The sequence below is a fragment of the Trachypithecus francoisi genome, unplaced genomic scaffold, assembly GCF_009764315.1.
Source record: "Trachypithecus francoisi isolate TF-2019V2 unplaced genomic scaffold, Tfra_2.0 Lachesis_group20, whole genome shotgun sequence".
Classification (NCBI taxonomy): domain Eukaryota; kingdom Metazoa; phylum Chordata; class Mammalia; order Primates; family Cercopithecidae; genus Trachypithecus; species Trachypithecus francoisi.
In genome coordinates this window covers 68605796-68631294 of record NW_022681466.1, presented here as the reverse complement: position 1 = coordinate 68631294, position 25499 = coordinate 68605796, and the positions used below count along the sequence as shown (strand labels likewise).

The window sequence follows — 25499 nt, the reverse complement described above, 5'->3', positions numbered from 1 at the left end:
ATTGCAAAGCTGAGCTGGCTGATGTTCCTCGTCTTCTCCCTGCCTGCCCAGCACACTTCCCATTCCAGTTGCCGGGGCTCACAGGCTCCCTGTGTGGCCTGCAGATTCCTAGCCCAGACTGAATTACGTGGAGAACATTTGCCCAGTCTCTACTTCTACACAGCGCCAGGCAGGAAATGGTTAAATACAACCCCTCTCTGCCTGCTGCCCACCCTGACAAAGAGGGGGTGATACTAATGGTTAATAAAAACTCTGCTCGCTTGTGGGGGTAGGGATGGGGAGGCCAGAAAACCACCAGCGTTGGGGTTGGTTCTGTTGGGGGCCACCCAGGGGGCCTTCCCTGCCTGGCCTTAGTTCCTGAGACAGCACGTTGGTGCCCCTATCCTGTGGGTTAGTCAAAACTGGAGGTTTGGAGGCCAGGCGCAGTGGCTCACACCTGTAATCCCAGCACTTTGGGAGGCTGAGGCAGGTGGATCACCTGAGGTCAGGAGTTTGAGACCAACCTAATCAATATGGTGAAACCCCATCTCTACTAAAAATACAAAAATTAGCGGGCGTGGTGGCGTGTGCCTGTAGTTCCAGCTACTGAGGAGGCTGAGGCAGGAGAATGGTGTGAACTGGGGAGGCGGAGCTTGCAGTGAGCCGAGATCACACCACTGCACTCCAGCCTGGGCGACAGAGCGAGACTCTGTCTCAAAAAAAAAAAAAAAAAGTCATGATGTGGCTACAGTGGGTTGGGACAGATTAAAGAGCACAGGATGGGGGTAGAAATGAGATACCGTCTCCACTTCCTCAACTCCTATCACTCTACATTTTAATACATTATGAAATATATTCACGTATTGGCGTGGCTTACAGAATAATAACAAAGTCTGCACCTGTGCATGCATCTGCCCACCCCCAGCTGAACCCACCCCAAGGGGACTTCCCACCCTCCGTCACGGCTCCTGTGACGGTCACCAGGGGTCCCTACAATGCCACATCCAACGGGCCCCTCTCTGTCCTCGTCTTCCTCAACTTCTCAGAAGCCCGGGACATAAGTAACCATCTCCTTGAAACACTTTCTTCTAGATTTTTCTGCGGACTCTCTCCTCATTCCTCAAGGCTTCGCTGGTGCCTTTGGGGTCTGACCTCTATCTGCCACCAGGATCCGGGGGCTGGGTCACTGTCGTCCTTGCTGGCACACTCTCCCTAGTGATCCCTTCCAAGCCCGTGGCTTCAATACACCTATAAAGGCTGAAATTCCCACCTCTCCATCTGCTATTGTAGGCAGAATAATGGCCCCCCAAAGACGGCCACGTCCTAGTCCCCAGAACCTGCGAATATGTTGCCTTTTATGGCCAAAAGGACTTTGTAGATATGATTAAATAAATTTACGGCCGGGCGCGGTGGCTCAAGCCTGTAATCCCAGCACTTTGGGAGGCCGAGACGGGCGGATCACGAGGTCAGGAGATCGAGACCATCCTGGCTAACACGGTGAAACCCCGTCTCTACTAAAAATACAAAAACTAGCCGGGCGAGGTGGCGGGCGCCTGTAGTCCCAGCTACTCGGGAGGCTGAGGCAGGAGAATGGTGTGAACCCGGGAGGCGGAGCTTGCAGTGAGCTGAGATCCGGCCACTGCACTTCAGCCCGGGCGACAGAGCGAGACTCCGCCTCAAAAAAAAATAAAAAAATAAAAAAATAAATTTACGATCATGAGATGTGGGGTTATCCTGGATTATCTGGGTGGGCTCCGTGAAATCACAAGGGTCCTTCTATGAGGGAGGCCCTGGAAACAAGGCTGCAGGGTGGCGTGGGTAGGCTGCAGGGACTCGGGGGGCTGTTGAAGCAGAGAGGAGAAGCGGCGAGAACGCAGGGAATGCTGGGAGCCTCCCAAGGAGGCCTCTCCCATCCCAGAAGCCCCCAGGGCTATCCCGGGTGGGCTGTAAAGCCCCAGTGTAATCACAAAGGTCCTTCTGTGAAGGAGGCAGGAGAATCAGAGTCAGAGAAAGACGTGAAGCTTGCTGTGCTGTAGGCTTAAGGAGGAGGAGGAGGCTGTGAGCCAAGGAATGCAGGCAGCTTCTAGAAGCCAAAAAAGGCAGGAAAACAGATTCTCCCCCAGAGCTTCTAGAAGGGACCCAGCCCTGCTGATACCTTTTCAGACTTCTGACCTCCAAAATTAGAAGATAATAAACTTGCATCTGGGCTCAGTGGCTCACACCTGTCATCCCAGCACTTTGGGAGGCCGAGGCAGGCAGATCACCTGAGGTCAGGAGTTCAAGACCAGCCTGGCTAACATGGTGAAACCCCGTCTCTACTAAAAATACAAAAATTAGCTGGATGTGGTGGTGCATGCTTGTAATTCCAGCTACTCGGGAGGCTGAGGCAGGAGAATCACTTGAACCTGGGAGGTGGAAGTTGCAGTGAGCCGAGATCTCACCACTGCACTCCAGCCTGTGTAAAAGAGTGCAAAAAAAAAAAGAGATAATAAACTTGTGTTGTTGTAAGCCACTACATTTGTGGTAACTTGTTACAGTGTCAGTAGGAAACAAACAGAACTTGTGGTCTTTCCTGTCAAGCCTGCTTCTTCTCATCTTCCCGACCACAGCAAATGGCACCAGCAACCACTAAGTCCTAAAGGTGAAGCCCAGGAGGCATCCTCACTTCTGTCGTGTTTTCACTCATGCCCTACATCCAATCCACCTGCCAACCCCGTTGGTTCTTTCTCCAAATTCTTTTTTTTTTTTTTCTTTTTTTGAGACAGAGTTTCACTCTTGTCGCCCAGGCTGGAGTGCAATGGCGCAATCTCGGCTCACTGCAACCTCCGTCTCCTGGGTTCAAGCGATTCTCCTGCCTTGGCCTCCCAAAGTGCTGCGATTACAGGCACCCGGCACCATGCCCAGCTAATTTTTGTGTTTTTAGTACAGACGGGGTTTTCACCACGTTGGCCAGGCTGGTCTTGAACTCCTGACCTCAGGTGATCCACCCACCTCAGCCTCCCAAAGTGCTGGAATTACAGATGTGAGCCACAATGCCCAGCTCTCCAAATTATTTCTAGAAAGCAGCTCTTCTTCAAATGCTCCTTCCATCATCATCCTGCCTTGTCTATGGTAACAGCCTCCTGTTATTTTGTGGGGTTTGTTTGTTTTTCAGGTAGCATCTTGCTCTGTTGTCCAGGTTGGAGTGCAGTAGTGTGATCACAGCTCACTGCAGCCTTGACCTCCCAGGCTCAGCGATCCTCCTACCTCAGCCTCACAAGTTGCTGGGCCTACAGGAGCGAGTTATCGTGCCCAGCTGATTTTGTTTATATGTTTTATAGAGATGAAGTCTTACTGTGTTGCCCAAGCTGATCCTGGGCTCAAGCACTCCCACCTTGACCTTCTAAAGTGTTGGAGAGGGCCGGGCGCGGCGGCTCACGCCTGTAATCCCAGCACTTTGGGAGGCCAAGGCAGGCGGATCATGAAGTCAGAAGATCGAGACCATCCTGGCTAACACGGTGAAACCCCATCTACTAAAAATACAAAAAATTAGCTGGGCGTGGTGGCAGGTGCCTGTAGTCCCAGCTACTCGGGAGGCTGAGGCAGGAGAATGGCATGAACCCGGGAGGCGGAGCTTGCAGTGAGCCGAGATTGCGCCACTGCACTCCAGCCTGGGCGACACAGCGAGACTCCATCTCAAAAAAAAAAAAAAAAGCACTGGAGAAAGACGTGAAGCTTGCTATGCTGCAGGCTTAGGAGGAGGAGGAGGCCATGAGCCAAGGAATGCAGGCAGCTTCTAGAAGCCAAAAAAGGCAAGAAAGGGACCCAGCCCTGCTGACACCTTTTCAGACTTCTGACCTCCAAAACTACAAGAAAACTTCTATATTAATAGAAGTGAGCCACCATGCCTTACCCATTTATTTGGTTTTTAATTTATTCATGTAGTTTTGTTGTTGTTGTTGTTGTTTTTAAGACAGAGTCTCCCTCTGTCGCCTAAGTTGAAGTACAGTGGCGTGATCATGGCTTACTGCAGCCTCAACCTCTCAGGCTCCAGCGGTCCTCCCACCTCAGTCTCCCAAGTAACTGGGACCACAGATGCGTGCCATCACGCCTGGCTAATTTTCTTATGTTTTGTAGAGACGGGGTTTTGCCATGTTGCCCAGGCTAGTCTCGAACTCCTGGGCTCAGGCAATCTTCCTGCCTTGGCCTCCCAAAGTGCTGGGAGTGAGCCGTGTGAGTTACAGTGGGTTTCAGGCATGAGCCACAGCACCTGGCCCACTCATGTAGTTTACACCATGTCCCTTCTGTCAGTGGCAGCCCCAGTTCCTGGGTGACCAGTGTCAGCATTTCCTGCCTCAATCCCTCCACCGTGCTGTTCCCTCCACCATGTTGTTCCCTTCACCGTGCTGTTCCCTCCACTGTGCTGTTCCCTCTCCAGCTTTCTGTTCCCTCCACCTGCTGTTCCCTCTCCAGCTTGCTGTTCCCTCCACCACGCTGTTCCCTCCACCACGCTGTTCCCTCTACCATGCTGTTCCCTCCACCGCGCTGTTCCCTCCACCGCGCTGTTCCCTCCACCGCGCTGTTCCCTCCACCTACTGTTCCCTCTCCACCTTGCTGTTCCCTCCACCTGCTGTTCCCTCTCCAGCTTGCTGTTCCCTCCACCACGCTGTTCCCTCCACCACGCTGTTCCCTCTACCATGCTGTTCCCTCCACTGCGCTGTTCCCTCTACCTGCAGTTCCCTCTCCAGCTTGTTGTGCCTCCACTGTGCTGTTCCCTCCACCGCGCTGTTCCTTCCACCGTGCTGTTCCCTCCACCTGCTGTTCCCTCTCCAGCTTGCTGTTCCCTCCACCACACTATTCCCTCCACTGTGCTGTTCCCTCTACTGCACTGTTCCCTCCACCTGCTGTTTCCTGTGCCTGGAACCATCACCTTCCCCTCTCCCCAAGGTTGGCTTATTCTCCTTCCCCAGCCTCGCCTGTCACCTCCTCATAAATGCTTTCTCTACCCACCCCGCCTCACAACCCAGTTACTCTGCTTCACATCACCCTGTTTGATTTCCTTCTCAGAACCTGTCATCGTCTGATACTGCCTGTTATCTGTCTTCCCCACCAGACACAAGGCTCCCCAAGGATCTTGTCTATCTTCTTCACCATGTTATTCCCAAGGCCCGGAGCAATGCCTGGCACAGAGCAGGGGCTCAGTAAGTATTTGTTGAACAGCAGCCCAGGTGACAGCTGAGGGGGCTCATCTGGGACAGGGCTGAGGGCGGAGAGCTGGGTGCAGCTGAGAGCTGCTCCTCTGTTCGGGCTCTGCAGCTGAGCCCCCAAATTAGGTCGCTCCCTTAGCAACCCTGCCTCTCTCCCCAGCCCTGACCTCAGCCCTAGACCCAGCATCCCCCTCCCTGCTCCCCCATGAAGGGTGGAGTCAAAACCGGGCTCCACCCCAGACCCCATTTTGGTGCGGTAGGTGCAGGCCTCCCGTCTCTCTCCTCCTCAGTCCTCTGCCCAGGCTGTTTCCTCTGCCTGCGATGCCTCCTCCTGCAGACCAGTCATCCCAAACCCCAGCTCCTCAGGAAGTCTTCCCAAAGGAAGTGCAGCCTGATCCCCTCCAGGCCCTGCAGCAGCCCTGACTATAGCACCCCACCCCAATCCCCACCCTTTCTTCCCACCTGGATGGTGCGTTCCCAGGAAATCATCATGTACAGCTGTGCAGGCTGTGCACTGCAGATCCCAAGATTGCCATTCATGTCGCCGTCATGCGATGACATGGCCCGGGCCGTGTGAGCTGCCCCTGCTCCCCACACCTTTTCTCCCCTACTGCCAGGGGTCTGCAGGTTTGTTGAGCACATGGCTGACAAACCAAGTAAACATTGACCGACCAGCTGGGCACAGTGGCTCACGCCTGTCATCCCAGCACTTCGGGAGTCTGAGGCGGGTGGATCACGAGGTCAGGAGATTGAGAGCATCCTGGCCAACACAGTGAAACCCCGTCTCTACTAAAAATACAAAAAAAAAATTAGCTGGGCGTGGTGGCGGGTGCCTGTAGTCCCAGCCACTTGGGAGGCTGAGGCAGGAGCATGGCGTGAACCCGGGAGGCGGAGCTTGCAGTGAGCTGAGATTGCGCCACTGCACTCCAGCCTGGGCGACAGAGTGAGACTCCATCTCAAAAAAAAAAAAAAAAAAATTGACCAGCTCTGACAGACGACTGGCCATTAGCTGACAGTCACAGGGGCCCTATTACATCCTGAACTGGGTACAGCCCAGCACCCCTTGTCCATCTCCTGATTTTATTTATTTATTTAGTATTTTTTCTTTGTTTGTTTGTTTTTTTGAGACGGAGTCTCACTCTGTCACCCAGGTTGGAGTGCAGTGGTGCGAACCCGCCTCCCGGGTTCAAGTGATTCTCCTGCCTCTGCCTCCCAAGTAGCTGGGATTACAGGCGTGCACACCATCACACTTGGCTAATTTTTGTATTTTTATTAGAGAAGGGGTTTCACCATGTTGGCCAGGCTGCTCTCGAATGCCTGACCTCAGGTGATCTACCCACTTCGGCCTCCCAAAGTGCTGGGACTACAGGCATGAGCCACCATGCCCGACCTTATTTAGTATTTTGTATTTAAATTTTTAATAATCTTTTTAACTTGTCACTGACTTGAAGCTCACATCTTGCCTTCACCCAGCTATAACCTGTCCTGTTCTCAGGGTCTATTTCTTTTTTTTTTTTTGAGACGGAGTCTCACTCTGTCACCCAGGCTGGAGTGCAATGGCATGATCTCGGCTCACGGCAACCTCTGCCTCCCGGGTTCAAGCGATTCTCCTGTCTCAGCCTCCCGAGTAGCTGGGATTACAGGCACCTGCCACCATGCCCAGCTAATTTTATTTATTTATTTATTTATTTATTTATTGTATCTTTAGTGGAGATGGGGTTTCACTATATGTTGGCCAGGCTGTTCTCGAACTCCTGACCTCAAGTGATCTGCCGGCCTCAGCCTCCCAAAGTGCTGGGATTACAGGTGTGAGCCCCTGCGCCGGCCCTCAGGGTCTATTTCCATGTCTGCTGTCTGTCCCACCCATACCTTCTGTGGCAACCAAAAACCATGATGCTGCCGGCCCTGGTCTCTTACATTTTAGGAGAGGCAATGTGAGTGAGAGGCACACGTCATTCTCAAGCAGGAGCCCAGCCCCTTCCTTTTTCTAGGGCCAAGTTGGCCAGCCAGTGCACTTCCTGCCCCGTGCAACAGGCCCGTGGTCTCAGGCCCCACCATCTGCAGCAGGAACCCAGAAGTGCCTCCCACCACATCCTCCTCCCCAGCACGTTCAAGCCTGGGAGCCCCTCTCTGCTTCAGCAGGTGTTCAGGGAGGTTTGCTGTTCAGGGAGCCCCGCTGGGCCCTCCCGCAGCCCCTGGTGGACTCAGAGCCCTCTGCACCACGGGCTCCAAACTCTCTCCTGTACCCTGGCCTCTAGGCTTCTGAGGGAGGGGCTGTGAACATCGGTGGGACCTGGAGCTGAGGCGTGGGGTCGCTGGGGTATTGGTGGGAGGGAGCTAGGCAGGAGATGGTTACAGAAAACACTAACTGAAACCTGGTCATGTACTGCGAACAGTTTGGAAAACTGCGGAACCAACTGCATAACTTCTGACCCAGCAACTCCACTCCTGAGCACATATGCCCTCCCCCAACATGAGTACATTCTTTGGGATCAACTCTGAGGGGTAAAAAAAAAAAAGGAACATTCATCCATCAAAAGGAGGTGCACACCAGTGCTATTCCTCACAGCCCAAGGAAACTGCCCAAATGCCAGTCATCAGTACTGTTGACACAATGGGACACCCCGGCAGCCAGAAGAAGTACCGCCTCGCGCAAAACGGTGGATGAAATTCACAGGCTTCACGTGTAGGGAGAGGAGCCCGAAGTAGTGGGGTACACACTGTATGCCTCATTGATATTAAATTCAAAACCAGGCGAGACTAATCCACGGAGATGAAAGGCAGCTGGAAGTTACTTTTGGCAGCAGATGTGCCTGGAAGGGAGTGCGGGGCTTAGAGGAGGCTTAGGCGAGGCAGCTCACGTGCCCTGGATCTGCACGCTGCTTACACGGTGCTTCACTCTGTGGACATTCACTGAGCTGCATGCTTATGAGGTGTGCATCTTTCCTTCCTTCCTTCCCTCCTTCCTCCCCTCCCCTCCCCTTCCTTTTCTCTTTCGACAGAGCTTCATTCTTGTTGCCCAGGCTGGAGTACAATGGTGCAGTCTTGGCTCACTGCAAACTCCGCCTCCCAGGTTCAAGCGATTCTTCTGCCCCTCCCAAGTAGCTGGGATTACAGGCACCCACCACCACGCCCAGCTAATTTTTATATTTTTAGTAGAGATGGGGTTTCACCATGTTGGCCAGGCTGGTCTCGAACTCCTGACCTCAGGTGACCCACCCGCCTCGGCCTCCCAAAGTGCTGGGATTATAGGCGTGAGCCCTTGTGCCCGGCTGGGTGTGCATTCTTCTGTATGGTATATGTTGATAAAAATTTTACCCAAACCAAACACAATCTTGACCTTTAATTCATCTTCCTGCCACACAAAACTCCCTGAAAACATCACCGCGCCTCCCGGCTTCAAACCCTCTGACTCTTCCAAACCCTCAGTGCCTGGGTGACAGGCACCGCCCACCTCTCCCAGCTCCTTCTGACTCCTCCAAACCCTCAGTGCCTGGGTGACAGGCACCGCCCACCTCTGCCCGCTCCCTCTGACTCCTCCAAACCCTCAGTGCCTGGGTGACAGGCACCGCCCACCTCTCCCAGCTCCCCTCTCTGACTCCTCCAAACCCTCAGTGCCTGGGTGACAGGCACCGCCCACCTCTCCCAGCTCCCCCTCTGACTCCTCCAAACCCTCAGTGCCTGGGTGACAGGCACCGCCCACCTCTCCCAGCTCCCCTCTCTGACTCCTCCAAATCCTCAGTGCCTGGGTGACAGGCACCGCCCACCTCTGCCCGCTTCCTTTTCTGCTCTCAGCTTTAGCCGCAGGTCATTTTCTCAGTTTCCTGACCTTACGCAGCCGGCCCCCAGGCTTCTGACCAAGCTGTTCTCTGTGCCTGCAATCCCCTTCCTGTTCCTTCTCATGCTAATTCCCACTCACCCTGCAAATCCTAGTAGACGCTGATGAACACACCTGCCTCCATGCTCCCCCGTACCTCGACGTCCCCCACCAGAGCTGTTATTTTGTGGGGTCCTTGTCACTGTCTGGCTTATGTTTCCCTCATGAGCCCGGGAGCTCCATGAAGGCAGTGCCCATGTCTCCCTTACTCTCTTATTCCCGAAATATTGCCTGGTACTGAGTAAATGCTCCATCAATACTGAATGAATGAATGAATGAATGAGCCCCATCCCTAAAACTTTAATCTAATGGTGACCACACTTTTTTTTTTTTGAGACGGCGTCTTGCTCTGTTGCTCAGGCTGGAGTGCAGTGGCATGATCTCGGCTTACTGCAAGCTCCACCTCCCGGGTTCAAGCGATTCTCCCGCCTCAGCCGCCCGAGTAGCTGGGATTACAGGCACCCGCCACCATGTCCAGATAATTTTTGTATTTTTAGTAGAGACGGGGCTTCACCATATTGGCCAGGCTGGTCTCGAACTCCTGACCTCAAGTGATCCGCCCGCCTCGGCCTCCCAAAGTGCTGGGATGACAGGCGTGAGCCACCGCGCCTGGCAATGACCAGACTTTTGACTGCACTGGTGAAACGAGGATCCAGAAAGGACTCTCTAATGATGTTGGAAACATTGAGCTGTTTCCCCTGCAACTCTCACGACACAAAACAGTCCAGAGACCCCAGGTGAGTGGGGTCTTCCCTCCACCCCAGGCAAGCAGTCCTTTGGCAGCCAACCGCAGCTGAGGGTCCTCACGTTCAACTCAATTCCAACATGCTCCATTCGGAGGTAGCATCAGACCTCCCAGGTCGAGGTCTCAGTCACACAGACTGTCCCCCACTTCCAAGGCCAATCACAAGACCCTAATTATTTTACCTGTGCTTGTGACCAACCAAATATATCAGGGTTCCTGTGACCCCCTTCTGTGACCCCCTCCTGATCCCCTCAATTTATTTGCTAGAGTGGCTCAGAGAACTTAGAGAAGCACTTACTTACATTTACTGGTTTATGATAAAGGACATTACCGGCTGGGTGCCTTGGCTCATGTCTGTAATCTCAGCGCTTTGGGAGGCAGAGGCAGGCGGATCACGAGGTCAGGAGTTCAAGACCAGCCTGGCCAACATTGGTTAAACCCCGTCTCTACGAAAAATACAAAACTCAGCTGGGCGTGGTGGTGCACACCTGTCATCTCAGCTCCTAGGGAGGCTGAGGCAAGAGAATCACTTGAACCCAGTGGTTGCAGTGAGCCGAGATCACGCCCCTGCACTCCAGCCTGGGTGGCAGAGCCAGACTCTGCCTCAAAAAGAAAAAAAAAAAGGATATTACAAAGGTTACAGATGAGGAGATGCATAAGGCAAAGTGGGGGTGAGGGGCACAGCTTCCATGCCCTCTCCGGGGCTACCCTCCAGAAACTTCCATGTGTTCTACTACCCAGAAGCTCCCCAAACCCTGTCCTTTTGAGTGTGTATGGAGGCCTCATTACATAGGCATGATTGATTGAATCATTGGCCACTGGTGATCAACTAAACCTTCAGCCCCTCCCCCTCCCGGAAGATGGGGGTGTGGGGCTGAAAGTCCCAACCCTCTGATCCTGCTGGGGTCTCTCCAGTGACCAGCCCCCCTTCTGAAGCTATCTGAGGGCTGCCGGTCACCCGTCAACTCATTAGCAAAGAAAAAGACATTATTACTTTGGAGATTCCAAAGATTTTAGGAGTATATGCCAGAAAATGGGACCAAATTTTTTTTTTTTTTTTTTTGAGACGGAGTCTCACTCTGTCGCCCAGGCTGGAGTGCCGTGGCCAGATCTCAGCTCACTGCAAGCTCTGCCTCCCGGGTTTACGCCATTCTCCTGCCTCAGCCTCCCGAGGAGCTGGGACTACAGGTGCCCGCCACCTCGCCCGGCTAGTTTTTTTGTATTTTTAGTAGAGACGGGGTTTCACCGTGTTAGCCAGGATGGTCTCGATCTCCTGACCTCGTGATCCGCCCTTCTCGGCCTCCCAAAGTGCTAGGATTACAGGCTTGAGCCACCGCGCCCGGCCGGGACCAAATATTTATTTTGAGACCAAATATATTTTTATTTGTTATATTGTAAAATATGTATTCAGTCTTGGAATACCAAATACACATTTCACAGTATCAGAGGATCCAAGTCTGCCTGGCTGTCAGGGTCATGGCCCAAGTCCCAGGGCCTATGAGGCTGCCTCAGGAGCCACCACTACCCACCCATCCTCTATCAAGCAAAGCTCTTGCCCTGCCCAGCCAGGAACCCTGAGCTCCTCACCTGGCTCTGCCCCAGTGCCTGTTTGAACCCTGGGCTCACTTGCTCCCATGTGCTGGGTATGAAGGAAACCCTTGACCACTGACCAGAAGCAAAGCAACTGGATGGGCTGGGGTGGGATGAGGAGGTCACCATCCTAGGCTGGGCCTGCTCAGTGGGAGAGTATACACAGGAAAAGCCCTACCACCACCCAGAAAAAAATGGGGGAGAAATCACTGCTTTGGATTTAAATCAATGACAGAGACATAACAGCAATACGTAATACATAAATCTTGACCAGATCTGGCTTTAAAACAACACAGCTCTAGAAGTCATTTTGGGACTGGGCACGGTAGCTCACACCTGTAATCCCAACACTTTGGGAGGCCAAAGTGGGCAGATCATTTGAGGTCAGGAGTTCAAGACCATCCTGGCCAACATGGCGAAACCCTGTTTCTACTAAAAATACAAAAAATTAGCCTGGCGTGGTGGCGGGCACCTGTAGTCCCAGCTACTTAGGAGGCTGAGGCAGGAGAATCGCTTGAAACCGGGAGGCAGAGGTTGCAGTGAGCCGAGATCACACCATTGCACTCCAGCCTGGGCGACAGAGCAAGACTCTGTCTCCAATAAATAAATAAGTCATTTTGGTGACAACATGGGAAACTGAAATGAGCCTCAGATCTCATGACCCTTTATGCCAGAGCTTCTCCTAACTACAGACATACTCCTACATCAGCACACGGCCACCATCGCCATCTGAGGGAATGCATATTTTACTTACTTATTTTTTTTTTTTTTTTTGAGACAGGGTCTCGCCTCGCTCTGTCACCCAGGCTGAACTGCAGTGGCACAATCGTGGTTCACTGCAGCCTCGACCCCCCGGGCTCAGGCATTTCTCTCACTTCAGCCTCCCAAGTAGCTGGGACGGATTACAGGCTTAAGCCACCATGTCCGGCTGAATTTTTAATGTTTTTTGTAGACAGGGTCTCACTATGTTACCCAGGCTGGTCTCGAACTCCTGGGCTCATGTGATCCACCTGCCTTGGCCTCCCAAAGTGCTGGGATTACAGGTGAGCCACTGCACCTGCCAACCTTTGTATATTAAACTCTACAACTTGCCTTTTTCAACGCACAGTATGTTTCCAGATGGATCCAGGTAAAGAAGCATTGCACTGGCTTCATTCAGGGGGTCTGCTTTTAGTATAGCATTGTATGAGTTATATCAGTATTTTTCCCATTTTCCTAATGAGGAATATTGTTAGTCTTCCATGATGCCAAACAATCCTACCACAAACATTTTTTGTTTATTTTTCTTTTTCTGAGACAGAGTTCTCACACCGTCACCCAGGCTGGAATGCAATGGCACGATCACGGCTCACTGCAGCCTCCACCTCCCGGGTTCAAGCAATTCTCCTGCCTCAGCCTCCCAAGAATCTGGGATTACAGGCGCCCGCCACCACTCCCAGCTAATTTTTTTTTTTTTAGTAGAGACAGGGTTTCGCCAGGTTGGCCAGCCTGGTCTCAAACTCCTGACCTCAGGTGATCCACCAGCCTCAGTCTCTCAAAGTGTTGGGATTACAGGCGTGAGCCACGGTGCCAGGCCCAGTTTTTTCTTTGTTATTTTTTGTTTCCAAATGTTCTATATTGAACATGTATTACTTCGATAAGGAACAAAAGAGCCTTAATATGCATTATTTTAAAATTGTCTTTAAGTCCACCCTGCCCCCTAGCCAATGGAACAGGGAGAGGCCCAGTGAGGCGCGGGGCTGGGGTTCCGTGGACCCCACAGACTGGCCGGATGCCCACAGCCTCTCTCACGCCTTCTCTCTTTCTCCTGCATGCCCTTCTGAAAGAGACAGTTCCTCTCCTGACTGTAGGGTGGGGTGCCATGGCCCATCTCAGGTTCCCCGGTAGCCCCCATTCAGGCCTCCTGCCCACCGGCCCTACTCACCAGGTCTGGTTGGTGCCAGGGTCTTGGTGCAGAAGGGAGCTGAGCACGAAAGGGGCACCTCCCTTGGGCGTGAGCCAGGGCCGGGCCACATCCACATTGAAGGCGGCCAGCGGGGCCAGGTCTGCGGGGAAAAGAGGAGCGTTTAATGAAAGAGGCCTTTTACTCCCATTATTCCAGCAAATCCTGTGGCGTCTTTAACTCTGTTTTACAGCTGAGAAAAGTGAGACTCCCCAAGGATCTTTGTGTGTGTGTGAGAGAGAGAGCAAGACTAGACGCAGGTGTATCTGACCCAGAGCCTCTGATTCTCCTACTAAACCAAGCTGTACCAGTACCCGACCCCCATCCTCCAAGAAGCCACGCCTAGCTCTCCCCAAAGAAGCACTTTCCACCTCCTCACGCCTTACTGTCATTTCCGCACCTGACACGCAGAACGTACTCACATGACCACGTCTTGTATCGAAGTTACAGCAGACTGTGAGCCCCAGGAAGAGGGCCTGCGTATGTTCTATGTACCCCCTTCAAGTGACCCAAGAGAAAACAGGTGTCCCCAAAACTGCCTGCACAAGAATGTTTTATTCGGAAGAGCCCCAAACTGCAAAGAACTCGAATGTCCATCAACAGGAGAATATGGAAAAACCCACTGTGGTGTATTCCTACGATAGGATCCTACTCAGGAGTAAAGAGGAATGAACAACAGATACAGCAGCGTGATGAATCTCAAAAATCATTATGCTGGCCGGGCGCCAGTGGCTCACGCCTGTAATCCCAGCACTTTGGGAGGCCGAGGCAGCTGGATCGCTTGAGATCAGGAATTCGAGACCAGCCTGGCCAACCTGATGAAACCCCGTCTCTACTAAAAACGCAAAAATTAGCTGGGCGTGGTGGTACGTGCCTGTAATCCCAGCTACTTGGGAGGCTGAGGCACGAGAACTGCTTAAACCTGGGAGGCGGAGGTTGCAATGGGCCGAGATTGCACCACTGCACTCCAGCCTGAGCAACAGAACGAGACTCCGTCTCAAACCAACAACAAAAATCATGCTGAGTGGCAGAAGCCTTACATCTTTCTTCTTTCTTCTCATTTATTTATTTTTTTTAAATTTATTTACAGCAGAATAGGCTCACGAATTCTATTTTATTCAATGGTTATAATCTGTTATCACTCTATTGGTTCTTAAATTGTCCCTTATTTGGCCTTTCCATGAAGGAATAATTGGTACTGGGTTAATTCTTTCACCATAAACAACTAGAACACTAGACAAAACCGATAAAACGTTTTCAGACATTTGACAACAGGCAGAGCAGGGCAGTGATCTCTAGAAAACACGAACAAATAACATGAGCCCTGTCATTACCCTCAGCTTTCTTGCTGGAGGAATTTTATGATCCTGATGCAGGGAAAGGGAATTCAAGCAGAGCACAGCACATTTGCTGAGCTAAGGCAACAAAAATCATATTGTATAACTCCAATTATATGAGGTTCCAGAACCAGCAAAACTGAATCTATAGTAAAAAGAAAAAACATGCCTAAGACGATGAGACTAACTGGGAAGGGACTAGAAGGAACTTTCTGGAATGATGAAAATATTCTGTATCTTGATGGGTATTTGCATTACCAAGGTGTGCATGTGTTAAAGCACACTCAATGGATGGTCCACTTAGAATTTGTGCATGTCACTGTATGTAGATATTACCTTAAAAAAGAAACGCAAACACATTTTGTTGATACGTATGCTGAAATGTTTAGAGTTGAATTATACATAAGTCAGCAATTTATTTTTATTTATTTCTTTTTTTCGAGATGGGGTCTCGCTCTGTCTCCCAGGCTGGAGTGCAGTGGTGCAATCTTGGCTCACTACAACTTCTGTGTCCCAGGTTCAAGCGATTCTCCTGTCTCAGTCTCCCACGTAGCTGGGATTACAGGCACCTGCCAACACGCCCAGCTAATTTTTGTATTTTTAGTAGAGACAGGGTTTCAGCATGTTGGCCAGGCTGGTCTTGAACTCCTGACCTCAAGTGATCCACCTGCCTTGGGCTCCCAAAGTGCTGGGATTACAGGTGTGAGCCGCCACATCCAGCCTGCAATTTACTTTAAAATGCATCAAAATATAAGATGGCATGCTGGATGGGTAGATAGATATACGTGATAAAACAAATACGCAAAAGTGTTAATGATTGTCATATTTAAGTGTGGTGATGTGCTTGTCCACTGTATAATTTTTCAACTTTTCTATGTATTTGAAATTTTTCATTTAACGTTTTTTGGGGAAAAATAGATATTGATAGAGTACCTCCCAAAGAGGTTTTGCCAATTCATACTCCAACCCCAGCATGGGAGAAAGTTTGTCTCCCCACAGTGTTGCCTGGACTGACTGTGAAGACATTTGCATCCTTATTTTAAGAGTATCTCGGCCGGGCACGGTGGCTCAAGCCTGTAATCCCAGCACTTTGGGAGGCCAAGACGGGCGGATCACGAGGTCAGGAGATCGAGACCATCCTGGCTAATACGGTGAAACCCCGTCTCTACTAAAAAATACAAAAAACTAGCCGGGCGAGGTGGCGGGCGCCTGTAGTCCCAGCTACTCGGGAGGCTGAGGCAGGAGAATGGCGTAAACCTGGGGGGCGGAGCTTGCAGTGAGCTGAGATCCGGCCACTGCACTCCAGCCTGGGCGACACAGCGAGACTCCGTCTCAAAAAAAAAAAAAAAAAAAGAGTATCTCACCATCTTGTTCCAAAATTATATTTTACTTTTTTTTTTTTTTTTTTGAGATGGAGTTTCACTCTTGTTGCCCAGGCTGGAGTGCAATGACACGATCTCAGCTCACCGCAACCTCTGCCTCCCAGTTTCAAGTGATTATTCTGCCTCAGCCTCCCGAGTAGCTGGGATTACAAGCATGCACCACGACACCTGGCTAATTTTGTATTTTTAGTAGAGATGAGGTTTCACCATGTTGGTCAGGCTGGTCTCAAACTCCCGATCTCAGGTGATCCTCCCACCTTGGCCTCTCAAAGTGCTGGGATTACAGGCATGAGCCACCACACCCGGCCAATTTTTGTATTTTCAGTAGAGACGGAGTTTCTCCATTTTGGTTAGGCTGGTCTTGAACCCCCGACTTCAGATGATCCGCAACCCCCCCTCCCGCCTTGGCCTCCCAACTTTTTTTTTACCTTTTATTTTATTAAGACAAGGTCTCGGCCGGGCGCAGTGGCTCACGCCTGTAATCCCAGCACTTTGGGAGGCCAAGACGGGCGGATCACGAGGTCAGGAGATCGAGACCATCCTGGCTAACACGGTGAAACCCCGTCTCTACTAAAAAATACAAAAAACTAGCCGGGCGAGGTGGCGGGCGCCTGTAGTCCCAGCTACTCTGGAGGCTGAGGCAGGAGCATGGCGTAAACCCGGAAGGCCGAGCTTGCAGTGAGCTGAGATCCGGTCACTGCACTCCAGCCCGGGTGACAGAGCGAGACTCTGTCTCAAAAAAAAAAAAAAAAAAAAAAAGACAAGGTCTCACTCTTTTGCTTAGGCTGGAGTGCAGTGGCATGATCTTAGCTCATTGCCACCTTCGCCTCCCAGGATCAAGCGATTCTCCTGCCTCAGCCTCCCAAGTAGCCAGGATTATAGGTGCGCACCACCACACCCAGCTAATTTTTGTATTTTCAGTAGAGACAGGTTTTCACCGTGTTGGCCAGGCTGGTCTCGAACTCCTGACCTCAGGTGATTCAACCTCTCAAAGTGCTGGGATGACAGGTGTGAGCCACTGCTCCCATCTCTATTTACATGGGAAAAAAGCAAGATGAAGTCCAGTTTACAGACTTACCTGTTCAAGTACTGTTCAATTAATGACTTTTGCCATAAACACTCTTAAAAAGCTATACAACTTCTTGGCAACACTCCTTTTTTTGGTTGAGTGACTTTTTCGTCTCTAAATACACTGGGTAAACATGATATAAGGAATGACATTTGACATTACACTCTCCCATGAAGACACACTCACGGATTGACTTACTGTGCAACCGTTTCTAGTCCAACAACACCATATGGAACAAATCTGCATTGCATGTCATGCTTGGATAAATCCCAAATGCCTGCTTTTGCTTATGCATGCAGATGGCGAGGGCTGAAGCTTCTATGGTTCTGAAGTTGGATGAGCGCGTAGGCTATTTCCATGTGTTTGGAAGAGCTTTTGGGTTCAGCATGTATTTTGCCCTCATGGTGTTTTTCTGTAACTTTTGCTATGACTTCATTTTTTATTTTTATTTTTTGAGATGGAGTCTCGCTCTGTCGCCCAGGGTGGAGTGCAGTAGCGCGATCTTGGCTCACTGCAACCTCTGGCTCCCGGGTTCGAGCGATTCTCCTGCCTCAGTCTCCGGAGTAGGTGGGATTACAGGCGCCCGCCACCACGCCCGGCTAATTTTTGTATTATCAGTAGAGACGAGGTTTCACCATGTTGGCCAGGCTGGTCTCGTACTTGTCCTGACCTCAAGTGACCTGCCTGCCTTTGCCTCCCAAAGTGCTGGGATTACAGGTGTGAGCCACCACACCTAGCCCCCCTGTCCAAACTTGTTCTTTTAATAAGGCCAATAAACCTTCATTACAATAAATTGTATGTGGAAACTGTATTTTTATATTCAAAGTATTGTTTTTATTCATCTAAACCTGTTTTATTGGTCAATGAATACATTTTCCTAACAGTAAAATCATCTGAGTATCTTCAGTTGGGTGGAAAGCATCACAACTTTTTTAATGAAATTGATGCAAATATTTTTTCCAGTTAATGGTTGTTTACTTAGCAGTAGAGGTTTCAGAAAGAAAGTAAAATCATTACATGAAGGACAAGTATATAAACGACACTAGCTTCTGTATAAGGAAGGGAAGGAGATACATGCACACAAATATGTTGTTTTTAATTCACTAGGAAGATGTGACAATTTTAAATCTGTATGTATCCAATAACATTTCAAAATATAAAAGCAAAAATTGAATTAAAAGGAAAAATCCAAAACACTACAATGAAAGTGGGAGACTTCAACACTTCAGCAATCCTTTTATGTTAACTACAAAAGCAGACCCAAAACTGAGCAGGATACAGAAGACAGGAACAACACAGTCACGCCAAAAACTGAGCAGAATACAGAAGACAGGAGCAACACAGTCAGAACAAAAACTGGGCAGGATATAGAAGACAGGAGCAACACAGTCAGAACAAAAACTGAGCAGGATACAGAAGACAGGAGCAACACAGTCAGACCCAAAACTGAGCAGGATACAGAAGACAGGAATAACACAATTAGCAAACTTGACCTGACAAACAGAACGCTGTACCCAACAATTGAAAAATAAAATTTTTTTTTCTTTTTTTTTCTTTCCTTTTTTGTTTTGTTTTGTTTTTTGTTTTGAGACAGAGTCTCACTCTGTCAACAGGCTGGAGTGCAGTGGCGCGATCTTGGCTGACTGCAACCTCTGCCTCCCAGGTTCAAGCGATTCTTCTGCCTCAGCCTCTCGAGAAGCTGGGACTACAGGCGCACAACACCATGCCTGCCTAATTTTTCTATTTTTAGTAGAGACAGGGTTTCACCATGTTGGCCAGGATGGTCTCAATCTCTTGGCCTTGTGATCCACCTGCCTCGGCTTCCCAAAGTGCTGGGATTACAGGTGTGAGCCACCGTGCCCGGCCTCAGAAACATTATTTTCAAGTACATGTGAAACATTTACCAAAATTGACCATATGCTAGGTCACAAAGCCTCAATAAATATCAATGAATTCAAATAACTCAGAATATGTTCTCTGACTATACTGGAATTTAAACCAATAACAAAAAGAAAACTAGAGGCCCGGCACAGTGGCTCATGCCTATAATCCTAGCACTTTGGGAGACTGAGGCAGGCAGATTGCTTAAGCTCAGGAGTTTGAGACCAGCCTGGGCAACATGGCTGGTCTCTAACAAAAATACCAAACTCCATCTCTACCAAAAATACAAAAAATTAGCCAGGAATGTACCTATAGTCCCAGCTACTCGGGAGGCTGAGGTGGGAGGCCTGCTTGAGCCCAGGAGGTGGAGGTTACAGTGAGCCAAGTGTATTACTGCACTCCAGCCTGGGTGACAGAACAAGACAAAAAAAAAAAAAAAAAAAAAAGAAGGAAGGAAGGAAGAAAAGATGGCCAGGCATGGTGGCTCACGCCTGTAACCCCAGCACTTTGGGAGGCCAAAGCAGGTGGATCACTTGAGGTCAGGAGTTCGAGACCAGCCTGGCCAACATGGTGAAGCCCCGTCTCTACTAAACACACAAAAAATTAGCTGGGCATGGTGACAGGCACCTGTAATCCCAGCCACTTGGGAGGCTGAGACAGGAGAATCACTTGAACCCAGGAGGTGGAGGTTGCAGAGAGCCAAGATTGCACTATTGCACTCCAGCCTGGGTGACAGAGTGAGACTTCATAAAAAAAGAAAAAAGAAAAAGAAAGAGGAAGGAGGGAGGGAGGGAAGGAGGGAAGGAGGGAAGGAAGGAGGAGGGAGGGAGGGAGGGAGGGAAGGAAGGAAGGAAGGAAGGAAAGAAGGAAGGAAAAACAAAACTAGAAAAATCTGAACTTCCTGGAAATTAAGCAGTGCATTTCTAAATAACCCAGGGTGAAAGATAAAATCACAATGGAATAGCAAATCAGATCTAAAGGAAGTATGGGAAGGAATAAAGATATGAACACGTATCAATGAAATAGAAAACCAGTTTACAGTAGAGAAAACTAACGATGCTGAAGGTTTTTTTTTAAGATTTTTAAAATGATAAATCACTAGCAATACTGAACAAGAAAAAAAAGAACACACAAATTACCAATATGAATAAAAAATAAAAAGCGGGGACATCATAATAGATCCTAAGACATTTAAAAAGTAGAGGGGTTGGGCGAGGTGGCTGACTCCTGTAATCCCAGTACTTTGGGAGGCCAAGGCCGGCGGATCATGAGGTCAGGAGATCGAGACCGTCCTAACACAGTGAAACGCCATCTCTACTAAAAATACAAAAAATTAGCCGGCGTGGTGGCGGGCGCCTGTAGTCCCAGCTACTTGGGAGGCTGAGGCAGAAGAATGGCGTAAACCCAGGAGGCGGAGCTTGCAGTGAGCCGAGATCACGCCACTGCGCTCCAGCCCGGGCGACAGAGCGAGACTCCGTCTCAAAAATAATTACAAGTATGTGAAACACACTGAATATATAAAACTTTCATAAGTTCATGATATTTACAAGAGAGAAAAAAATAAAAACAAAAGAAATCAAGGTAACTCACACCTGTAATCCCAGCACTTTGGGAGGCTGAGGTGGGAGGATCACTTACACTCAGGAGTTTAAGACCAACCTGGGCAATACAGTGAGACTCCGTTTCCACAAAAAAATAAACAAATTAGCTGCCCACAGTGGCGTCTGCCTGTGGTCCTGGCTACTTGGGAGGCTGAGGTGGGAGAATCACTTGAGCTCAGGAAGTTGAGGCTGCTTTGTCATTCAGGCTGGAGTGCTGTGGTACGATCAAGACTCACTGCAGCCTCAACTTCCTGGGCTCAAGCAATTCTCCTGCCTCAGCCTCCCCAGTAGCTGGGATTGCAGGCATGCGCCACCACACCCAGCTAATTTTTGTATTTTTAGCAGAGATGGAGTTTCACCCTGTTGGTCACGCTGGTCTTGAACTCCTGATCTCAAGGAATCCGCCTCCCTCGGCCTCCCAAAGTGCTGGGATTACAGGCGTGAGCCACCGCGCCCAGTATTAAATTTAGTTTTCATTTGTTCATCTGGCCTTTATAAAAATGGCAAGAAAAATTTCTTTTTTTATGGATAAATTATTACTAATAAATGTAGGAAGAATAATAGAACCGAATTATTTTGTGAGTCCTAATGAAATACAATAACTAATTCAGGCCAGGATCATCAATAGGTAAAACTTCTAAATGAGAGTCTGATAGACTAACTTGACGATTAGGCTGACACCACCGGAGCCCACTACTCCATCTCAGCATCCCCAGGAGTGGGCCTCCCAGGCATAAGTCCTTCTTGGTGTGACACCCTGGGATGGATCTAAGGGCCCAAGACTCTGCATCTCCAACAAGCTTGTAAGGAATGCCCACACTGCTGGTCTTCAGACCACATTCTGAGTACTAAGGCTTTAAAATACTTCAGCGAAGAAAAGAAAAAGAAGGGCTGGGCGCGGTGGCTCACGCCTGTCATCCCAGCACTTTGGGAGGCCGAGGTGGGTGGATCACCTGAGGTCAGGAGTTCAAGACCAGCCTGGCCAACACGGTGAAACTCCATCTCTACTAAAAATACAAAAATTAGCTGTGCGTGGTGGCACACACCTGTAATCCCAGCTGCTTGGGAGGCTGAGGCAGGAGAGTCGCTTGAACCCAGGAGGTGGAGGTTGCAGTGAGCCGAGATCGCACCATTGCACTCCAGCCTGGTGACAGAGCGAGACTCTGTCTCAAACAAACACACATACACACAAAAGAAAAAGAAGTTAAATAACTGTAGGAAGTGGGGCAAAATCCTCACGATTGCTTACTGTATGATCGCCAGAAAACTGAAACCTGATGTTAAACTTTCAGTTTCTAGGCAATCTGGGGAATAAAAAGACGAATCCTACCAAGAGGAAGCACACACGAATCCCGAATGTAGATGTTCCGCAACACCTGTGACCAAACTCCACAATAAATCAGATATGAAAGCAGAAAATGGGAACGGGGTGCACTCTAGACAGAAAGGGCCACAGCAACCACATGTAATGTGTGGACCTTGTTTGGATCTTGCTTTGAACAAACCAACTGTTAAAAAGACATTTTGAGGCTGGGCGCGGTGGCTCACGCCTGTAATCCCAGCACTTCGGGAGGCAGAGGTGGGCGGATCACCTGAGGTCAGGAGTTGAGGACCAGCCTGGCCAACACGGTGATACCCTGACTCTACTAAAAATACAAAAATTAGCCAGGCATCTTGGTGCACACCTGGAGCCCCAGCTACTCGGGAGGCTGAGGCAGGAGAATTGCTTGAACCTGGGTGGTCAAGGTTGCAGTGAGCTGACATGGTGCCACTGCACTCCAGCCTGGGATACTGAGTGAGACTCCATCTTAAAAAAAAAAAAGACATTTTGAGACAGTGAGATTTGTATATGGACTAAGTATTTGGAATTAGATGATACTAAAGAATTATCATTAATTTAGTTAGGTGGTAAGAACATTGTGGCTATTTAAGAAAATGTCCACGTTCTTTATTTTTATTTCTGAGATGGAGTCTTACTCTGTCGCCAGGCTGGAGTGCGGTGGTGCGATCTCGGCTCACTGCTACCTCTATTTCCTGGGTTCAAGTGATTCTCCTGCCTCAGCCTCCTGAGTAGCTGGGATTACAGGGGTGCACCACCACGCCCAGCTAATTTTTGCATTTTTAGTAGAGACGGGGTTTTGCCATGTTGGCCAGGCTGGTCTTGAACTCCTGACCTCAGGTGATCCGCCTGCCTCGGCCTCCCAAAGTGCTGGGATGACAGGTGTGAGCCACTGCGCCCGGCCCTTCATGTTCTTTAGAAATGAAAATGTCCGTGTTTTTTGGGGGTGAAATGACATGATGTTTGAGGTTTGGTTTAAAGTCATGTTTCTGAAGCATTAACATGCAAATGAATCATCGGTGATCGTGGTAAAATGCAGATTCTGACTCAGCAGGTAATGAATCAGAGTGGGGCCGAGAGTCTGTTCCAACAAGCTCCCAGCCGATGCCGACACTGCTGGTCCTCAGATCACGTTTAGAGCAGCCAGGCTTTAAATACTTCAACAATAAAAATGAAAAAGGGAACACAAAATAAATTCAGGCTGTGTGGCTGGATCTCGATCAATGTGTCATCCGCTTGAAGGACATATTGGGTTTACTATAGTTATCTTGTTCACCTGTGTACATGCTTAAAATTTTATTATCCAAAAATTCCAGATTGAGGAGGAGGAGCCTGGGGAGACGGCTCTGAGGCCAGGCCCTGCATCTCTCATCTCTCCATTTCCAGGCCATTTCCCTGAGTCTGGCACAAAGTGGATATCTATATTTAATTTAATTTTATTTATGGATTTATTTTTTGAGATGGAGTCTGGCCTTGTTGCCCAGGCTGGAGTGTAGTGGTGCGTTCTCGGCTCACTGCAGCCTCTGCCTCCCAGGTTCAAGCAATTCTCCTGCCTTGGCCTCCCGAGTAGCTGGCATCACAGGTGTGCGCCACCACGCTCGGCAAATTTTTGTATTTCTAGTAGATTTGGGGTTTCTCCATGTTGGCCAGGCTGGTTTCAAACTCCTGACCTCAGGTGATCCACCACCTTGGCCTCCCAAAGTGCTGGGCTTACAGGCGTGAGTCACCATGCCCAGCCTGATATCTATATTGTATTCGTTTTTCTTTATACCTCTCCTTGCCTGGAATGATTTGTGGTGATTCATAAAAAGACATAATACAGGTAAGATAAACGCTTGCTTAAAATAATGGGGCAGGCAAAAAAAGACAGAAGGAAAATGATAGTTTAAAAAAAGAGGGGGATACAATAAACCAGGAAGGAGGCCAACAGCTAACATGTAGATCAAACAGTGCCAGCACTTTCTTTTCTTTTCTTTTTTCTTTTTTTTTTTTTTTTGAGACACAGTCTCGCTCTGTGGCCCAGGCTGGAGTGCAGTGGCACGATCTTGGCTCACTGCAATCTCTGCCTCCCGGGTTCAAGCAATTCTCCTGCCTCAGCCTCCCGAGTAGCTGGGACTACAGGCTCCTGCCACCATGCCCAGCTCATTTTTCTATTTTTAGTAGAGATGGGGTTTCACCATATTGGCCAGGCTGGTCTCGAACTCCTGACCTTGTGATCCACCTGCCTCAGCTTCCCAAAGTGCTGGGATTACAGGTGTGAGCCACTGCACCCGGCCTTTTTTTCTTCGTTTCGAGTTGGAGTCTCACTCTGTCACCCAGGCTGGACTGCAATGGCGCGATCTTGGCTCACCGCAACCCCCACCTCCCCAGTTTAAGTGATTCTCCTGTCTCAGTCTCCGGAGTAGCTGGGACTACAGGCGCATGCCAGCATGCCTGGCTAATTTTTATATTTTTAGTAGAGATGGCGTTTCACCGTGTTAGCCGGGATGGTCTCGATCTCCTGACCTCGTGATCCGCCCGCCTCGGCCTCCCAAAGTGCTGGGATTACAGGTGTGAACCACCTCGCCCGGCCCCCTTTGAGAATTAGACGGAAGCACTGGAGCCCTTCCTGATCCCCTGAGTGCATACGTGTACAAAGTCCTCCCCATGCCTGAAGTGCTCTGCTCTCAGCCTGTCTCCTGGCTTCCTCTTCATCCTAATTTTTTCTTTTTTTTTTTTTTTTTGTTTTGAGATGGAGTCTTGCTCTTGTCACCCAGGCCAGAGTGCAATGGCGTGATCTCACCTCACTGCAACCTCCACCTCCCGGGTTCAAGCGATTCTCCTGCCTGAGCCTCCAGAGTAGCTGGGATGACAGGCACCTGCCACCACACCCGACTAATTTTTGTATTTTTAGTACAGACGGGGTTTTGCCATGTTGGTCAGGCTGGTCTCGAACTCCTGACCTTGCAATCTGCCCACCTCAGCCTCTTAAAGTGCTGGAATTACAGGCGTGAGCCACCGCGCCCAGCCTCTAATTTTTTAAAACATTTTTTGTAGGCCGGGCGCAGTGGCTCAAGCCTGTAATCCCAGCACTTTGGGAGGCCGAGACGGGCGGATCACGAGGTCAGGAGATCGAGACCATCCTGGCTAACATGGTGAAACCCCATCTCTACTAAAAAATACAAAAAACTAGCCGGGCGAGGTGGCGGGCGCCTGTAGTCCCAGCTACTCGGGAGGCTGAGGCAGGAGAATGGCGTGAACCCAGGAGGCGGAGCTTGCAGTGAGCTGAGATCCGGCCACTGCACTCCAGCCTGGGCGACAGAGCAAGACTCCGTCTCAAAAAAAAAAAAACAAAAAAAAACACATTTTTTGTACACACAGGGGTCTTGCTATGTTGCCCAGGCTGGACTCAAATTCCTGGGCTCAAGTAATCCTCCAGTCTTGGCCTCCCGAAGTGCTGGGATTGCAGGAGTTAGGAGCCACTGTGCTCGGCCTTGTTTCCCTATGGCCAGTGACTGCCCCCCGGCCACCAGTGAGTACCATGAGGGCACACACTGCATCTGCCTTGATTGCCACATTATCTCAGGACCTG

General features: G+C 49.9%; 1 protein-coding gene across 3 annotated transcripts in view; it reads right to left on the bottom strand.

Moving 5' to 3' along the window:
• ITGAE (integrin subunit alpha E) overlaps positions 1–25499 on the bottom strand; it is an 85331-nt gene that overhangs the window by 52459 nt on the left and 7373 nt on the right. For all 3 annotated transcript variants that reach the window (XM_033185067.1, XM_033185068.1, XM_033185069.1), the window contains exon 2: positions 13302–13422. In XM_033185067.1, coding sequence (XP_033040958.1) covers positions 13302–13422 — 121 coding nt within the window. The remainder of the gene's footprint in view (positions 1–13301; positions 13423–25499) is intronic.